Raw genomic sequence first — 20,496 nt, 5'->3', positions numbered from 1 at the left:
ATAGGACCACTTTAAGCCGTACACTCCACAGAGCTGGGCTTTACGGAAGAGTGGCCAGAAAAAAAACATTGCTTAAAGAAAAAAAATAAGCAAACACGCTTGGTGTTCGCCAAAAGGCATATGGGAGACTCCCCAAACATATGGAAGAAGGTACTCTGGTCAGATGAGACTAAAACTGAGCTTTTTGGACATCAAGGAAACACTATGTATGGCGAAACCCAACACCTCTCATCACCCCGAGAACACCATCCCCACAGTGAAGCATGGTGGTGGCAGCATCATGCTGTGGGGATGTTTTTCATCAGCAGGGACTGGTTAACTGGTCAGAATTGAACTAATGATGTATGGCGCTAAATACAGGGAAATTCTTGAGTGAAACCTGTTTCAGTCTTCCAGAGATTTGAGACTGGGACGGATGTTCACCTTCCAGCAGGACAATGACCCTAAGCATACTGCTAAAGCAACACTCAAGTGGTTTAAGGGAAAACATTTAAATGTCTTGGGATGGCCTAGTCAAAGCCCAGACCTCAATCCAATTGAGAATCCGTGGTATGACTTAAAGCTGTACACCAGCAGAACTCATCCAACTTGAAGGAGCTGGAGCAGTTTTGCCTTGAAGAATGGGCAAATATCCCAGTGGTTATATGTGCCAAGCTTATAGAGACATACCCCAAGAGACTTGCAGCTGTAATTGCTGAACAATGTGGCTCTGCAAAGTATTGACTTTGGGGGGCGTGAATAGTAATGCACGCTCAAGTTTTCTGTTGTTTTGTCTTATTTCTTGTTTGTTTCACCCCCCCCCCCCCCCCCCAAAAAAAAGAATGTGTGTCTTGTGGTGGCATATTTCTGCTTTACCAAATGAGGAGAGTTACAAACTTCACACACCAGTCAGAGTTATACATAAACTACATATTTAATAATAAGAGCTTTGCAATAGCCTTTGACTTTCAATGATGCGCTATCTCTAATGAACCATTGAAAGTGTCAACAGAAAAGTACAAAGATCTTTTCTAGCCAAGATACACCCCTCTCAACTTACATGACGAACCACAGATCTTAGGAACTGTTCACAAAGAAAGACTTTTACTTGAGAGAGAGGAGTATCCCATTGCCAGATAGCATTCGCTATAAATTATCGTTCAGTTTGATCCCTAAGACGAGGTTCTAATCTCGTTCCTGGTACTTCATAGCACAAAAACATTACCTCATGTTATCTGGAATGCTCTTTAGGTTTTATCACCCAAAGACATCGTAAATCTCCTCTGTCAGTGCTATCTCATAGAGGCCCATCCTCAGTGGAACACACACACAATAGTTAACAGAATACTGTATTTTGTCAAATAAAATAACCATTATAATGCAATACAAGCATTATAACATAATCTTGCAATTTTCCACAACAGTCTTCAAAGTGGTAGGCATGTTGTGTACATCAAATGATTTAAACCCCCAAACAATCAATTTTAATTCCAGGTTGTAAGGCAACAAAATTGGAGGGGGTGAATACTATTGCAAGCCACTGTACCACACCTGTCAGGTGGGTGAATTATCTTGGCAAAGGAGAAATGCTCACTAACAGGGATGTAAACAAATTTGTGCTTAAAATTTGAGAGAAATTAGCTTTTTGTAATGAGATCTTTATTTCAGCTCATGAAACATGGGACCAACACTTTACATGTTGTGTTTATATTTTTCTTCAGTATAAATGACAGAGTGAAAAGAAGGAAGTCTGTACATAATACAAATATTCCAGAACATGCATCTTGTTTGCAATAAGGCACTAAAGTAAACTGCAAAGAATGTGGCAAAGAAATTAACTTTATTTCCTGACTACAAAGTGTTATGTTTGGGGCAAATCCAACACAACACGTCACTTAGTATTACTCTTCATATTTTCAAGCATGATGGTGGCTGCATCATGTTAGGGGTGTGCTTGTCATCGGGAAGGACTGTTTTTTGGGGGGGATAAAAATATATACGGAATAGAACTAAACATAGGCAAAATCCTAGAGGAAAACCTGGTTCAGTCTGCATACCAACAGACACTGGGAGACAAATTCACCTTTCCGCAGGACAATAACCTAAAACACATTGCCAAATTCACCTTTCCGCAGGACAATAACCTAAAACACATTGCCAAATATACATTCTTAAAATAATTATTCAAGCTCTGTCTAGTTGGTTGTTGATCATTGCAAGACAGCCATTTTCAAGTCTTGCTATAGATTTTCAAACCGTTTGAAGTCAAAACTTAACTAGGCCACTCAGATACATTCAATGTCATCTTGGTAAGCTACTCCGGTGTAGCAAATATTGTACAGCCCAGCTCTTAGAGACTTACCCACAAATACTCACAGCTGTAATCGCTGCCAAAGGTTGACTCAGGGGTATGAATGCTTATGTAAATTAGAGATTTCTGTATTTAACTTTCAATAAATTTGATTTTTTTTCTAAAACATGTTTTCACTTTGTCATTGTGGGGTATTGTGTGTAGATGGGTGGGGGATTATTTTTTTAATACATTTTTTATTCAGACTATAACAAAATATGGAATACAGTGCATTCGGAAAGTATTCAGACCCCTTGACTTTTTCCACATCTTGTTACATTACAGCCTTATCGTAAAATGGATTAAATAGTTTTTTTCGTTATCAATCTACACACAATACCCCATTCAGACCCTTTACTCAGTATTTGTTGAAGCACCTTTGGCAGCGGTTACAGCCTCAAGTCTTCTTGGCACACCTGCATTTGGGGAGTTTCTCCCATTCTTCTCTGCAGATCCTCTCAAGCTCTGTCAGGTTGGATGGGGAGCGTCGCTGCACAGCTATTTTTCAGGTCTCTCCAGAGATGTTAGATAGGGTTCAAGTCCGGGCTCTGGCTAGGCCACTCAAGGATATTGAGACTTGTCCCGAAGGTGAACCTTCGCCCCAGTCTGAGGTCCTGAGTGCTCTGGAGCAGGTTTTCATGAAGGATCTCTCTGTACTTTGCTCTGTTCATCTTTGCCTCGATCCTGACTAGTCTCCCAGTCCCTGCCGCTGATAAACATCCCCACAGCATGATGCTGCCAGCACCATGCTTCAACATAGGGATGGTAACAGATTTCCTTCAGACGTGACCCTTGGCATTCAGGCCAAAGAGTTCGATCTTAGTTTCATCAGACCGGAGAATCTTGTTTCTCATGGTCTGAGAGTCCTTTAGGTGCCTTTTGGCAAACTCCATGCGGGCTGTAATGTGCCTTTTACTGAGGAATGGCTTCCATCTGGCCACTCTACCATAAAGGCCTGATTGGTGGAGTGCTGCAGAGGTGGTTCTGGAAGGTTTTCCCATCTCCACAGAGGAACTCTGGAGCTCTGTCAGAGTGACCATCGGGTTCTTGGTTACCTCCCTGACCAAGGCCATTCTGGCCATTCAATTGCTCAGTTTGGCTGGGCGACCGGATCTAGGAAGAGTCTTGGTGGTTCCAAACTTCTTACATTTAAGAATGATGGAGGCCACTGTGTTCTTGGGGACCTTCAATGCTGCAGACATTTATTGGTACCCTTCCCAGGATCTGTGCCTTGACACAATCCTGTCTCGGAGCTCTACAGATGTTTCCTTCAACCTCATGGCTTGGTTTTTGCGCTGACATACACTGTCAACTGTGGGACCTTATCTAGACAGGTGTGCGCGTTTCCAAATCATGTCCAATCAATTAAATTTACCGCAGGTGGACTCCAATCAAGTTGTAGAGACATCTCATAGCAAAGGGTCTGAATACTTATGTAAATAAGGTATTTCTGTAGTTTTATTTTATTCTAAAAACGTGTTTTTGATTAGGAAAAAATTGTATGTAGTCAATTTTAGAATAAGTCTCTAATGTACCAAAATGTTGGATAATTCTAGGGGTCTGTTTCTGACTGACATTTTTTGAATTAACTTAAAAATATATATTATCCACCATCAAATCTCGCGTAGGGCCTCTAAAAGGCCCTGCCCTGCCCTAGTGGTCATACATACGTAATAGGACTTTTATTCTGCATCGTGAATTTTTGTATAATTTTATGTTTTTTTCTTACCTTTTTAATGGAAAAACTGTTTTTAAAAAATGGCTTTTTAACCTTTTAACTGGCACACCAAGAAAAAGTATGAGAAAATGTATTTTTTGGCTAAATGTGTATGTAGCCTCAATATAGGCCATAAATTAAGATGTTTGCATGATTTAAACTTTGATAATGCATCACAAACATCTCAACCAGCCAGTTGTTGGCCAATTAGCGTAAACTAATTTTGTACTGAAATTTGCATAGACTTTTTCAGTCATCTAAAAAATGATGCATACATACATTTTACATTATGTCTGCTTCATTAATTTACAATGGAAGTTAGGACTAATATCAGATATTAATAAAATATGATACATGTAAAAATATGAATATTAGAATGCATGTAAATTAATGCGTTTACAGTTTATATGCTTAGAATACCAGTACAATTACACGTACTGAATGATATTGTGAAACATATTGAAGATAACAGTCATACAGTGAATAATGATATGGATTTGAAAGGATTTTTGGATTTGCACAGATTTTAAAAATCCCATAATATTTCTCCATTGTACATTATCTCTAGCTTTGACTTAATACCATTCCGTTAATCGGCAACTCAACTGACCGGTAGAGCATGTTTTTCAAGAGTTCCTCAAATTGTAAAACAACAACATATTAGTAATTTAATCATTCTGAAGTAATTTTTTAAAGGTCAACAACATTTTGCAACGTTTCTCATTTCCCATTTTAAACACAATTAGTAAACTAAACGTGTGGTACTGTAAATTAGGTTTGGTTTTGCTCATGTTCACGTCCTAGCAACTTTGAATGCCTTCTTCAAAAAATATGGGAGTTCGATAATGAAATCCATATGATCATTTTACAAAATAGTATTTGTTGAGATGATAAAATATCCCAAACAAAATGTGGGTTTAATTTCTATTAACATTGGTTGTAAAGACTTGGTCAACCGCCCGGTTGAGCTGCCTGTTAAACAAATGTTAAGCAAAATTGTCCATTTGTCACATCCCTAGTGTGTAAAATGATTTAGATCCATGCTTATGTGTTCTATAATAAACCATTTTTATTCTGTGTTGTCATAGGGCTGCATGGATTGATAAGTGTCGGCCTGACATCCTCATCTTAGAGTCTACCTACGCCACCACCATCCGTGACTCAAAGAGGTGCAGGGAAATGGACTTCCTGAAGAAAGTACATGAGACAGTGGAGAGAGGAGAGAGGAGGAGAGGTGAAGACCACCACACAGGTTTCTTCTGTCCCTTTAGCTAATTCTGTCTCTAGAACTTGTGCCTAATGGAGGAAATGTTGTGCTCTCAGGTTCTGATTCCAGTTTTTGCCCTGGGAAGAGCTCAGGAACTGTGCATTCTATTGGAAACATTCTGGTAAGGTTGTAATTCCGAGTTTAATTTCCGAGTTCAATTAGTATTGTGATCATAGTGTCCATTTGTTAAGATGCCATTCATTTTGTGTTGATTTGGTGTTAGGCAATTCAGAGAAGGATTTCACAGTAACACTCTCCTCTCCTTCCACAGGGAGCAGATGAACACAAAGGCCCCCCATCTACTTCTCCACAGGGCTCACAGAGAAAGCCAATCACCTCCACAAACTCTTCATCACCTGGACCAATCAGAAGATCAGAAAAACCTTTGTACAGAGAAACATGTTTGAGTTCAAACACATCAAGGCCTTTGATCGCTCCTACGCAGACAACCAAGGACCAATGGTGCAGAAACATCATATTTTTGTATGCTACTACTATAACATTACTTTACAGTTGAATGTATGTTTAGGCATTGATATGCTTTAGATACAGACAATTCCAATAATTTGTCCATTATAGATACTATTCTTCTTACCCCAGTGAATATTCTACATAGTCACTGTAGACCTGTTGTTATTATTAGGTTTATCCATGAAATTGTGTTGGAGCAGATAGTGTGCGACTTTCTAAATTAAATTATTGAAATATCACTACTGAAAAATGTGTGTGTTCCATGCTTTTCAGGAATGTTGCATGCTGGTCAGTCTCTACAGATTTTCAAGAAGTGCGCTGGCAACGAGAAGAATATGGAGAGTCCCATTTAAGATCTATACCATAAGCCTCCCGAGAGGTGCAGTGGTCTAAGGCACTGCATCACAGTGCTAGCTGTGCCACTAGAGATCCTGGTTCGAGTCCAGGCTCTGTCGCAGCCGGCCACGACCGGGAGACCCATGGGGCGGCGCACAATTGGCCCAGCGTCGTCCGAGTTAGGGGAGGGTTTTGTGCGACAGGGATGTCCTTGTCCCATTGCGCTCTAGCGACTCCTGTGGCGGGCCGGGCGCATGCACGCTGACACGGTCGCCAGGTGTATGGTGTTTCCTCCGACACATTGGTGTGGCTGGCTTCCGGGTTAAGCGGGCATTGTGTTAAGAAGCAGTGCAGCTTGGTTAGGTTGTGTTTCGGAGGATGCATGGCTCTCGACCTTCGCCTCTCCCGAGTCCGTACGGCAGTTGCAGCGATGAGACAAGACTGTAACTACCAATTGGATACCACGAAATTGGGGAGAAAAAGGGGTAAAAAAATTTAATAAATAAAATCTATACCATAAAACTTCAATTAAATGGCGAGTCTCAAATAGCCACCATGTCTAAATGAATTGTTTACGAGGTTATCATGAATTACAATGAATTGGTTTAATGTTTGATTTGTTACATTACAGGTGCCCTATGCAGAAATGCTCCGCCATTTCCTGGTTGCAAAAATTCTAATTGTTTGCCTAATTTCAGTTTGTGACAAAATATGCATGTACAGTGTAGAGAATCATTGTACCATCTACACCGGTGTGAAATATATTCTTATTCGTTTGTTTGAAGCTGGTTTACAAAACCGAAAGTAAAAGATGCAAATCTGAAACTTAAGAACGGGAAGCATAGACATAGCACACATAGAACAGATCTACCGCTTCTTAGACTTGATTTCAATGAGAGTGACAGATCTTTCTAACTAACTGGCAAACACAAAAAGCCTATTTCGGGAGTAAAGACCCCCAGAAATTGGCTAATCACCCTCTACTGGCAAAAGTAAGATCTGCCAAAAAATGCACAGTGAAAGTAAAGAATCATTTTCTGTCATGGAAAGTGTTGTTTTAAAAATATATATTTTTTAGCCATACTAAGACAAACATGACAAAGTGTGTAAATAAGAACACATTAGTGCAGGATATGAAGAAATTTATTACAATGCTGGAAGTGGATGCTGGAATTAAAATAATTACTACGCAAAGGAGAAAATGCTGTGCACATTAAGGAAATAGAAGCCTCTCTCTAGTAAGTGCCTGTTGTGTTCAGTGATTTAAGCAAATAAATGCCTGGGCTATTAATTTGAGTTTTATGTAGATTACAGAGCTGAAGTAAATACCCATTTCTGCAAAGTTGGGGAGAAAAACAATTCTACTTTTCATTTTATGTTTATCAGATCATCATGACTGGGTATTGTGTGCAAGGCACCATCAGACACAAGATCCTGAATGGTCAAAAGAAACTGCAGATGGAAAATAGACAAACTGTAATGCAAGATGAGATTATATTGAACTTTATGTATAATCATGATGCTACTGCAGTAATAGATATCAAGTGGATACGTTGAAATTGAGATCGGTGAGCCAACCTGCTGAGTTTGTCCTCTGTCTGTGACCCCTGCAGTTGGATGTGAATCTGCACGTGGAATACATGTCGTTCAGCGCCCATGCAGACGCTAAGGGCATCATGCAGCTCATCCGCATGGCAGAGCCTCACAACATGCTGCTGGTGCACGGAGAGGCCAAGAAGATGGAGTTCTTCAAGGACAAGATTGAGCAGTTCAGGGAGTGACACCAGGATGTCCTTGTAACCCTATCTGTTTCAAGAATGTCAGGGGTTTAGAGAAAAGGATATAGAATTGTAGTGTGTGCCACATGTTTGAGGAGCACTGGGTAGTGTTTAGTAGTAGGGCACAGCAAAATGTTTTGCAACAGAAAACAACAGTCTTCTTATTAGACAAGTTCACATTTCCACCTCCCTCGTTTTATTCCATTCGAAAGGTTTTTCTCCCCACTGAAGAGCCCTGATATTACCATCATCAGTCATTCTATGTGAATACAGGCATCAACTCATTCATTCCAACCAACGGTGAGACGACCACTGTGATCACCAACCCCAGTGTCCCGGTGGACATCTCACTCAACCTGCTCAAGAGGGAGATGGCCCTTAGAGGTATTTTTCAGTACACCTGAGTCAGTCTCGATCTATGTCACTCTCAGTTAATGTGTGTGTTATTCACTGTGATGTTTCAGAGGCCCCTTACCTGACCCGAAGAAGTCTCGTACCATGCATGGGACCCTGATCATGAAGGATAAAGTAAGTTCTGAATTCCATCAACTGCCATGCATACAAAATAAATATTCTGCTTTCTCTATTGTTTATGATATAAAACGTTAAACCAGGGCCTTGCCTTGCTAATTTAACACACCCTGTTAATGGCTGAAATGGGCTCAGTGGGATACTTTGGCTTTTCATTAAATCTATAAGAAAGCTAAAGCTTTGTCTGGGAATTAATGCACCGTCTCGACACTTACATCGACAAAACACATTGCCAAATATACATTCTTAAAATAATTATTCAAGCTCTGTCTAGTTGGTTGTTGATCATTGCAAGACAGCCATTTTCAAGTCTTGCTATAGATTTTCAAACCGTTTGAAGTCAAAACTTAACTAGGCCACTCAGATACATTCAATGTCATCTTGGTAAGCTACTCCGGTGTAGCAAATATTGTACAGCCCAGCTCTTAGAGACTTACCCACAAATACTCACAGCTGTAATCGCTGCCAAAGGTTGACTCAGGGGTATGAATGCTTATGTAAATTAGAGATTTCTGTATTTAACTTTCAATAAATTTGATTTTTTTTCTAAAACATGTTTTCACTTTGTCATTGTGGGGTATTGTGTGTAGATGGGTGGGGGATTATTTTTTTAATACATTTTTTATTCAGACTATAACAAAATATGGAATACAGTGCATTCGGAAAGTATTCAGACCCCTTGACTTTTTCCACATCTTGTTACATTACAGCCTTATCGTAAAATGGATTAAATAGTTTTTTTCGTTATCAATCTACACACAATACCCCATTCAGACCCTTTACTCAGTATTTGTTGAAGCACCTTTGGCAGCGGTTACAGCCTCAAGTCTTCTTGGCACACCTGCATTTGGGGAGTTTCTCCCATTCTTCTCTGCAGATCCTCTCAAGCTCTGTCAGGTTGGATGGGGAGCGTCGCTGCACAGCTATTTTTCAGGTCTCTCCAGAGATGTTAGATAGGGTTCAAGTCCGGGCTCTGGCTAGGCCACTCAAGGATATTGAGACTTGTCCCGAAGGTGAACCTTCGCCCCAGTCTGAGGTCCTGAGTGCTCTGGAGCAGGTTTTCATGAAGGATCTCTCTGTACTTTGCTCTGTTCATCTTTGCCTCGATCCTGACTAGTCTCCCAGTCCCTGCCGCTGATAAACATCCCCACAGCATGATGCTGCCAGCACCATGCTTCAACATAGGGATGGTAACAGATTTCCTTCAGACGTGACCCTTGGCATTCAGGCCAAAGAGTTCGATCTTAGTTTCATCAGACCGGAGAATCTTGTTTCTCATGGTCTGAGAGTCCTTTAGGTGCCTTTTGGCAAACTCCATGCGGGCTGTAATGTGCCTTTTACTGAGGAATGGCTTCCATCTGGCCACTCTACCATAAAGGCCTGATTGGTGGAGTGCTGCAGAGGTGGTTCTGGAAGGTTTTCCCATCTCCACAGAGGAACTCTGGAGCTCTGTCAGAGTGACCATCGGGTTCTTGGTTACCTCCCTGACCAAGGCCATTCTGGCCATTCAATTGCTCAGTTTGGCTGGGCGACCGGATCTAGGAAGAGTCTTGGTGGTTCCAAACTTCTTACATTTAAGAATGATGGAGGCCACTGTGTTCTTGGGGACCTTCAATGCTGCAGACATTTATTGGTACCCTTCCCAGGATCTGTGCCTTGACACAATCCTGTCTCGGAGCTCTACAGATGTTTCCTTCAACCTCATGGCTTGGTTTTTGCGCTGACATACACTGTCAACTGTGGGACCTTATCTAGACAGGTGTGCGCGTTTCCAAATCATGTCCAATCAATTAAATTTACCGCAGGTGGACTCCAATCAAGTTGTAGAGACATCTCATAGCAAAGGGTCTGAATACTTATGTAAATAAGGTATTTCTGTAGTTTTATTTTATTCTAAAAACGTGTTTTTGATTAGGAAAAAATTGTATGTAGTCAATTTTAGAATAAGTCTCTAATGTACCAAAATGTTGGATAATTCTAGGGGTCTGTTTCTGACTGACATTTTTTGAATTAACTTAAAAATATATATTATCCACCATCAAATCTCGCGTAGGGCCTCTAAAAGGCCCTGCCCTGCCCTAGTGGTCATACATACGTAATAGGACTTTTATTCTGCATCGTGAATTTTTGTATAATTTTATGTTTTTTTCTTACCTTTTTAATGGAAAAACTGTTTTTAAAAAATGGCTTTTTAACCTTTTAACTGGCACACCAAGAAAAAGTATGAGAAAATGTATTTTTTGGCTAAATGTGTATGTAGCCTCAATATAGGCCATAAATTAAGATGTTTGCATGATTTAAACTTTGATAATGCATCACAAACATCTCAACCAGCCAGTTGTTGGCCAATTAGCGTAAACTAATTTTGTACTGAAATTTGCATAGACTTTTTCAGTCATCTAAAAAATGATGCATACATACATTTTACATTATGTCTGCTTCATTAATTTACAATGGAAGTTAGGACTAATATCAGATATTAATAAAATATGATACATGTAAAAATATGAATATTAGAATGCATGTAAATTAATGCGTTTACAGTTTATATGCTTAGAATACCAGTACAATTACACGTACTGAATGATATTGTGAAACATATTGAAGATAACAGTCATACAGTGAATAATGATATGGATTTGAAAGGATTTTTGGATTTGCACAGATTTTAAAAATCCCATAATATTTCTCCATTGTACATTATCTCTAGCTTTGACTTAATACCATTCCGTTAATCGGCAACTCAACTGACCGGTAGAGCATGTTTTTCAAGAGTTCCTCAAATTGTAAAACAACAACATATTAGTAATTTAATCATTCTGAAGTAATTTTTTAAAGGTCAACAACATTTTGCAACGTTTCTCATTTCCCATTTTAAACACAATTAGTAAACTAAACGTGTGGTACTGTAAATTAGGTTTGGTTTTGCTCATGTTCACGTCCTAGCAACTTTGAATGCCTTCTTCAAAAAATATGGGAGTTCGATAATGAAATCCATATGATCATTTTACAAAATAGTATTTGTTGAGATGATAAAATATCCCAAACAAAATGTGGGTTTAATTTCTATTAACATTGGTTGTAAAGACTTGGTCAACCGCCCGGTTGAGCTGCCTGTTAAACAAATGTTAAGCAAAATTGTCCATTTGTCACATCCCTAGTGTGTAAAATGATTTAGATCCATGCTTATGTGTTCTATAATAAACCATTTTTATTCTGTGTTGTCATAGGGCTGCATGGATTGATAAGTGTCGGCCTGACATCCTCATCTTAGAGTCTACCTACGCCACCACCATCCGTGACTCAAAGAGGTGCAGGGAAAGGGACTTCCTGAAGAAAGTACATGAGACAGTGGAGAGAGGAGAGAGGAGGAGAGGTGAAGACCACCACACAGGTTTCTTCTGTCCCTTTAGCTAATTCTGTCTCTAGAACTTGTGCCTAATGGAGGAAATGTTGTGCTCTCAGGTTCTGATTCCAGTTTTTGCCCTGGGAAGAGCTCAGGAACTGTGCATTCTATTGGAAACATTCTGGTAAGGTTGTAATTCCGAGTTTAATTTCCGAGTTCAATTAGTATTGTGATCATAGTGTCCATTTGTTAAGATGCCATTCATTTTGTGTTGATTTGGTGTTAGGCAATTCAGAGAAGGATTTCACAGTAACACTCTCCTCTCCTTCCACAGGGAGCAGATGAACACAAAGGCCCCCCATCTACTTCTCCACAGGGCTCACAGAGAAAGCCAATCACCTCCACAAACTCTTCATCACCTGGACCAATCAGAAGATCAGAAAAACCTTTGTACAGAGAAACATGTTTGAGTTCAAACACATCAAGGCCTTTGATCGCTCCTACGCAGACAACCAAGGACCAATGGTGCAGAAACATCATATTTTTGTATGCTACTACTATAACATTACTTTACAGTTGAATGTATGTTTAGGCATTGATATGCTTTAGATACAGACAATTCCAATAATTTGTCCATTATAGATACTATTCTTCTTACCCCAGTGAATATTCTACATAGTCACTGTAGACCTGTTGTTATTATTAGGTTTATCCATGAAATTGTGTTGGAGCAGATAGTGTGCGACTTTCTAAATTAAATTATTGAAATATCACTACTGAAAAATGTGTGTGTTCCATGCTTTTCAGGAATGTTGCATGCTGGTCAGTCTCTACAGATTTTCAAGAAGTGCGCTGGCAACGAGAAGAATATGGAGAGTCCCATTTAAGATCTATACCATAAGCCTCCCGAGAGGTGCAGTGGTCTAAGGCACTGCATCACAGTGCTAGCTGTGCCACTAGAGATCCTGGTTCGAGTCCAGGCTCTGTCGCAGCCGGCCACGACCGGGAGACCCATGGGGCGGCGCACAATTGGCCCAGCGTCGTCCGAGTTAGGGGAGGGTTTTGTGCGACAGGGATGTCTTTGTCCCATTGCGCTCTAGCGACTCCTGTGGCGGGCCGGGCGCATGCACGCTGACACGGTCGCCAGGTGTATGGTGTTTCCTCCGACACATTGGTGTGGCTGGCTTCCGGGTTAAGCGGGCATTGTGTTAAGAAGCAGTGCAGCTTGGTTAGGTTGTGTTTCGGAGGATGCATGGCTCTCGACCTTCGCCTCTCCCGAGTCCGTACGGCAGTTGCAGCGATGAGACAAGACTGTAACTACCAATTGGATACCACGAAATTGGGGAGAAAAAGGGGTAAAAAAATTAAATAAATAAAATCTATACCATAAAACTTCAATTAAATGGCGAGTCTCAAATAGCCACCATGTCTAAATGAATTGTTTACGAGGTTATCATGAATTACAATGAATTGGTTTAATGTTTGATTTGTTACATTACAGGTGCCCTATGCAGAAATGCTCCGCCATTTCCTGGTTGCAAAAATTCTAATTGTTTGCCTAATTTCAGTTTGTGACAAAATATGCATGTACAGTGTAGAGAATCATTGTACCATCTACACCGGTGTGAAATATATTCTTATTCGTTTGTTTGAAGCTGGTTTACAAAACCGAAAGTAAAAGATGCAAATCTGAAACTTAAGAACGGGAAGCATAGACATAGCACACATAGAACAGATCTACCGCTTCTTAGACTTGATTTCAATGAGAGTGACAGATCTTTCTAACTAACTGGCAAACACAAAAAGCCTATTTCGGGAGTAAAGACCCCCAGAAATTGGCTAATCACCCTCTACTGGCAAAAGTAAGATCTGCCAAAAAATGCACAGTGAAAGTAAAGAATCATTTTCTGTCATGGAAAGTGTTGTTTTAAAAATATATATTTTTTAGCCATACTAAGACAAACATGACAAAGTGTGTAAATAAGAACACATTAGTGCAGGATATGAAGAAATTTATTACAATGCTGGAAGTGGATGCTGGAATTAAAATAATTACTACGCAAAGGAGAAAATGCTGTGCACATTAAGGAAATAGAAGCCTCTCTCTAGTAAGTGCCTGTTGTGTTCAGTGATTTAAGCAAATAAATGCCTGGGCTATTAATTTGAGTTTTATGTAGATTACAGAGCTGAAGTAAATACCCATTTCTGCAAAGTTGGGGAGAAAAACAATTCTACTTTTCATTTTATGTTTATCAGATCATCATGACTGGGTATTGTGTGCAAGGCACCATCAGACACAAGATCCTGAATGGTCAAAAGAAACTGCAGATGGAAAATAGACAAACTGTAATGCAAGATGAGATTATATTGAACTTTATGTATAATCATGATGCTACTGCAGTAATAGATATCAAGTGGATACGTTGAAATTGAGATCGGTGAGCCAACCTGCTGAGTTTGTCCTCTGTCTGTGACCCCTGCAGTTGGATGTGAATCTGCACGTGGAATACATGTCGTTCAGCGCCCATGCAGACGCTAAGGGCATCATGCAGCTCATCCGCATGGCAGAGCCTCACAACATGCTGCTGGTGCACGGAGAGGCCAAGAAGATGGAGTTCTTCAAGGACAAGATTGAGCAGTTCAGGGAGTGACACCAGGATGTCCTTGTAACCCTATCTGTTTCAAGAATGTCAGGGGTTTAGAGAAAAGGATATAGAATTGTAGTGTGTGCCACATGTTTGAGGAGCACTGGGTAGTGTTTAGTAGTAGGGCACAGCAAAATGTTTTGCAACAGAAAACAACAGTCTTCTTATTAGACAAGTTCACATTTCCACCTCCCTCGTTTTATTCCATTCGAAAGGTTTTTCTCCCCACTGAAGAGCCCTGATATTACCATCATCAGTCATTCTATGTGAATACAGGCATCAACTCATTCATTCCAACCAACGGTGAGACGACCACTGTGATCACCAACCCCAGTGTCCCGGTGGACATCTCACTCAACCTGCTCAAGAGGGAGATGGCCCTTAGAGGTATTTTTCAGTACACCTGAGTCAGTCTCGATCTATGTCACTCTCAGTTAATGTGTGTGTTATTCACTGTGATGTTTCAGAGGCCCCTTACCTGACCCGAAGAAGTCTCGTACCATGCATGGGACCCTGATCATGAAGGATAAAGTAAGTTCTGAATTCCATCAACTGCCATGCATACAAAATAAATATTCTGCTTTCTCTATTGTTTATGATATAAAACGTTAAACCAGGGCCTTGCCTTGCTAATTTAACACACCCTGTTAATGGCTGAAATGGGCTCAGTGGGATACTTTGGCTTTTCATTAAATCTATAAGAAAGCTAAAGCTTTGTCTGGGAATTAATGCACCGTCTCGACACTTACATCACAAGAAAGACGAAAGATAACTTTATTTTGATCGGTGTTCATTGTTTGTGGATGTGTAAAAAGTAATTTAATACAGTCGATGCACTGAAATGAAACGTCCGAAAATGAACACTTGGATTATAGTGATATTATGTCTGATCTCACAAATAATGTAAAATATGTTTAGATAGGTGTAACCTAGAGCCACGTGTGCTGAATTTTAATGGGAGGGTATCCTGTTATTGACACACTTGTTGAATTATGCAAGAGAATGTGACAACAACAGTAATTAATGAGCCAGTCAAGACCGCACATGCGAGTGCAGGTAGTGTAGACAGAGCAAATGTTGTTTGGTGTTTGTAGCCATGTTCCTCCCCTTTATGTTAATTTATTCATATACATTTACATTTACATTTAAGTCATTTAGCAGACGCTCTTATCCAGAGCGACTTACAAATTGGTGCATTCACCTTATGATATCCAGTGGAACAACCACTTTACAATAGTGCATCTAACTCTTTTAAGGGGGGGGGGGGGGTTAGAAGGATTACTTTATCCTATCCTAGGTATTCCTTAAAGAGGTGGGGTTTCAGGTGTCTCCGGAAGGTGGTGATTGACTCCGCTGACCTGGCGTCGTGAGGGAGTTTGTTCCACCATTGGGGTGCCAGAGCAGCGAACAGTTTTGACTGGGCTGAGCGGGAACTGTACTTCCTCAGAGGTAGGGAGGCGAGCAGGCCAGAGGTGGATGAACGCAGTGCCCTTGTTTGGGTGTAGGGCCTGATCAGAGCCTGAAGGTACGGAGGTGCCGTTCCCCTCACAGCTCTGTAGGCAAGCACCATGGTCTTGTAGCGGATGCGAGCTTCAACTGGAAGCCAGTGGAGAGAGCGGAGGAGCGGGGTGACGTGAGAGAACTTGGGAAGGTTGAACACCAGACGGGCTGCGGCGTTCTGGATGAGTTGTAGGGGTTTAATGGCACAGGCAGGGAGCCCAGCCAACAGCGAGTTGCAGTAATCCAGACGGGAGATGACAAGTGCCTGGATTAGGACCTGCGCCGCTTCCTGTGTGAGGCAGGGTCGTACTCTGCGAATGTTGTAGAGCATGAACCTACAGGAACAGGTCACCGCCATATATACTAATGTTCCCAATGTATTTATTCAGATGAGACACAAATATCCTGATTTCTAACACACACACAAAAAAGACCTGATTCAATAAGAAAAAGTATACAAAAAGAAGTGACATTTGACAGTGAATTGAATACCTGAATTCCCACCCGAATCACAGAATTCCATTCATTATTTGTACTTACCAGTAAAATGTTTTATGTGCTATAATTCAGTCGATATCTGATAGATGACAAAATTGTGAATAGTTTGGAGTTTTTTCATGCATTGTCCAAGAATGTTGCATTTATTACAATTGTTTTTAAAACCTTAACAATTTAGATGACCAGTTGCTAGTGTTTGTAATTCAGGGTTTTTTATTCTCTGCCTTTGGCCTTGCAAGTTTTGTTCTATTATTGCCCTTGGTTCACTTCTCCCCCATTTGTTCCCCTGCTCTCCCTGGGTGTAGAGTCTTCGGCTGGTCTCTCCAGAGCAAGCTCTCAATGAGCTGGGCCTCAACGTGCACCAGCTCCGCTTCACTTGACGAGTGCAGCCCCACGACGCGCACAGTGACCCCGACACCCTCATCAGGATCTACACACACCTCAATAGGTACAGTAAGACAAAGTTTACCATTTTTATTCTTATTTGGGCAACGCTTGGGCATAAAATGTACAAAGTTTGTTCTATGTCTTGAGCAAAAAAAAGTATACATGTATCACAAAAAAAGAGTTACAGTAAAAGGACTAATATGAATGATTCATTCTCCCATTTCTCTCTGTATTGCCTCTGTTCTAGTCTACTGAAAGGTTACACCATCCAGCACCTCCCAGGCTCTTCAGCTGAAGAGCCCAACACCAAGGTGTTATTGCTCTCCTGGAGCTATCAGGTAAGGAGGACGGGTGTTGGAAATGAGTGTTATTGTGCCAGACCACAGTGTCTGCTTAGCAGTATGTCTGGGTACACTGTCCATTCATGGCTCAAACCAGGGTCTGCATCGCAAACACGCGTGACCGTCTGTTTGACAACGTACTAGCCAGTTGCGCCACTGAAAAGCGATGTGATTGGAGGCAGTTCAAGCTTTGGAGTGTGCTTACGGTACTATCTGAACCATGTTGTACTATACACATTATGGCGCAGCCCACAACCTTAAAGAGTCCTGTGGTTTCTATACCTTGTTGCTTGAGTCACCGTCGCCATATCCTGTGATGCACTTCTATTTATTTGACCAAAAACATTTAGCTACAGCAGTACATGTAGCGACCACAAGCCATAACCTTTTCGAATCTAACCCTTTTTAGATAAACACTATGTAAATGTCAATGATATGATCAAAATAGACTTTAGGTTAGTATGTTTCCTGATAGAGAAGATTTACTAATCACAAGTCAAACTACTCCATCACATTCTCAGATGGTTCATTTCAATCCAAATGATGTCAACCTGGTTTTATTTGTAGGATGACAGTCTGTCTCTGTCTACTCTGCTGAAGAAAGGACTTCCATCGGGATCGTCTTCAATATAATCCCATTGTTCAGTGTAGCTTTCTGTAAAGGTCAGTATGTCTGTTGTACAAAGCTTGAATACATACAGTTGAAGTCGGAAGTTTACATACACTTACGTTGGAGTCATTAAAACTCGTTGTTCAACCACTCCACAAATTTCTTGTTAACAAACTATAGTTTTGGCAAGTCGGTTAGGACATCTACTTTGTGCATGACACAAGACATTTTTCCAACAATTGTTTACAGACAGATTATTTCACTTATTCACTGTATCACAATTTCAGTGGGTCGGAGGTTTACAGACAATAAGTTGACCTTTAAAGTTTAAGTTGACCTTTAAGTTGTGCCTTTAAACAGCTTGGAAAATTCCAGAAAACGATGTCATGGCTTTAGAAGCTTCTGATAGGCTAATTGACATCATTTGAGTCAATAGGAGGTGTACCTGTGGATGCATTTCAAGGCCTACCTTCAAAAAGGCCAGACTACGGTTTGCAACTGCACATGGGGACAAAAATCGTACTTTTTGGAGAAATGTCCTCTGGTCTGATGAAACAAAAATATAACTGTTTGGCCATAATGACCATCGTTATGTTTGGAGGAAAAAGGGGGAGGCTTGCAAGCCGAAGAACACCATCCCAACCGTGAAGCACAGGGGTGGCAGCATCATGTTGTGGGGGTGCTTTACTGCAGGAGGGACTGGTGCACTTCACAAAATAGATGGAAAATTATGTGGATATATTGAAGCAACATCTCAAGACATCAGTCAGGAAGTTAAAGCTTGGTCGCAAATGAGTCTTCCAAATGGACAATGACCCCAAGCATACTTCCAAAGTTGTGGCAAAATGGCTTAAGGACAACAAAGTAAAGGTATTGGAGTGGCCATCACAAAGCCCTGACCTCAATCCTATAGAAAATTTGTGGGCAGAACTGAAAAAGCTAGTGCGAGCAAGGAGGCCTACAAACCTGCCTCAGTTACACCAGCTCTGTCAGGAATTAATTGAGTGTATGTAAACTTCTGACCCACTGGGAATGTGATGAAAGAAATAAAAAATGAAATAAATCATTCTCTCTACTATTATTCTGAAATTTCACATTCTTAAAATAAAGTGGTGATCCTAACTGACCTAAGACAGGAAATGTTACTAGGATTAAATGTCATGAATTGTGAAAAACTGAGTTTAAATATATTTGGCTAAGGTGTATGTAAACTTCCAACTTCAACTGTACATGTTTGCAAAGGTTGGTGGTTTACGATGGCAAAAATTGCTTCACCAATTGTCTTCAGAGTTTGTGAGTAGAATATATAAAGCATACAATTACATTAGTTGATAGGATACAGTTGGAGCCAGTTTATCCAAACCATTCACTGTCCTACAGCAATGGTATAGAGCCCCCTATTCCTCCTGGCCCAAATCCATCTGAACCTGGCCATGGAGGGACTCCACTTACAGCGACTAGTGGTGAAGTAGTAGAGCAGGGGGTCCAGACAGCTGTTGAGGCTGACCAGAGCCAGGGTCACCTGCCGGGCATTGTAGATGGCATTGGCATGGGGACAGTGATGGATGGCCCCTTGACGGCGGAGCAGGTGCAGGAAGTGAACCACATGGTACGGCATGAAGCAGAGCAGGGTGATAGCCAGGATGGTGTAGATGACCCTCAGGGCTCCGCGGGCCATGTTGGTCCGGATGAGAGCTATGCGCCGTGCCACCAGAGGGTAACACACCAGGATGACCACAGAGGGCAGTAGCGAGCCGAAGACGAGACTGAATAAGCTGTACGGCGCCACACGCCTGTCCCACTCGTGCTTTGAAAAGTTCTCAAAGCAGCTACGGCGATGGGGGAGACCTCCGCCAGGTTTGCTGTCCAGAGGTCCGACTCGGATGAAAGACAGAACAGCCACCCCCGCCACCACCCACACCGCCACACTCACCACTACAGTATACCACGAGTTCCGGAGCCTCAGATAGATGTGAGGATGGGCGACGGCCGTGTATCGATCCACACAGATACAGGTCATGAAGGCGATGCTGATGTAGATGTTGGCGAAGAACAGTGTTCCTGTAATGCGGCAAGCCATGTCTCCGAATACCCAGTCGTTTCTGTTGAGGAAGTAGTGGATCTTGAAGGGCAGGGTGCAGAGGATGGCTGTGTCGGCTAGGGCCAGGTTGATCACGTACACGTTAGAGGACGTGCGGGGAGTGATCTTGAAGATGAACATGTAGAGGGCTCCCACGTTTCCTGGCAGGCCCAGTGCCATCACCAGACTGTAGACGGCTGGGAAGAGGTATAACTGGTAGTCTGCTGGGGTACTGCAGTTGCCAGGTAAATCTCCAACAGATGTATTCATTGTTTCAGGTCGGATAATCAAAATGAGCTTGTAGGTGACAGAGCCAGTGGGAGAGTTTACTTCTGCTTTCCTTTGCTGATTATGGAACCTATGGTGAAAGTGTTCACAGTCAGATATTATCACTGTTGATGTTTTACAGAAGAGATTTCTCATCCTATCCTCTGCTTGCTTGACTTATCATGCCGTAATTCACCAATACAATCATAGCTTCCATTGTTAAAAGTTGCTGTTTGAATTTCTTTATCTGATTTACATTTAAGTCATCGAATTGAAACTATCAAGATATTTTTCCACTTATGAACACCATGTGTATTCTGTGACTATAGGCTACAATTCTTAACTATGACTAAATAAAGTAAACTGTGTTGGTAAAAGATAAAGTATCTTTAA

At 41.2% G+C, this 20,496-nt stretch overlaps 1 protein-coding gene and 1 long non-coding RNA gene across 2 annotated transcripts; one reads left to right on the top strand and one right to left on the bottom strand.

Moving 5' to 3' along the window:
* The first annotated feature begins 11,665 nt into the window (after window positions 1–11,665).
* LOC139542351 (uncharacterized) lies at window positions 11,666–12,609 on the top strand. Its single transcript, XR_011668492.1, has 3 exons — window positions 11,666–11,805; window positions 11,895–11,959; window positions 12,110–12,609. It is a non-coding gene; the product is annotated as an uncharacterized lncRNA (long non-coding RNA).
* A 3,687-nt stretch (window positions 12,610–16,296) lies between these two features.
* On the bottom strand, window positions 16,297–20,178 carry LOC139542350 (lysophosphatidic acid receptor 6-like). The gene has a single exon (XM_071347671.1). It carries the CDS (start codon window positions 20,104–20,106, stop codon window positions 19,123–19,125), a length of 984 nt encoding a protein of 327 aa, XP_071203772.1. The 5' UTR covers window positions 20,107–20,178; the 3' UTR covers window positions 16,297–19,122.
* Window positions 20,179–20,496: the final 318 nt, after the last annotated feature.

The sequence above is a fragment of the Salvelinus alpinus genome, chromosome 17 (genome assembly GCF_045679555.1).
Source record: "Salvelinus alpinus chromosome 17, SLU_Salpinus.1, whole genome shotgun sequence".
Taxonomy (NCBI): domain Eukaryota; kingdom Metazoa; phylum Chordata; class Actinopteri; order Salmoniformes; family Salmonidae; genus Salvelinus; species Salvelinus alpinus.
Note: the sequence above shows the minus strand (reverse complement) of the source record. Positions and strands in the feature narration are given on the sequence as shown.

Bases quoted from the DNA above. Each gene is read 5' to 3' on its own strand.
- LOC139542350 (XM_071347671.1), bottom strand. From the start codon at position 20,106: ATGAATACATCTGTTGGAGATTTACCTGGCAACTGCAGTACCCCAGCA.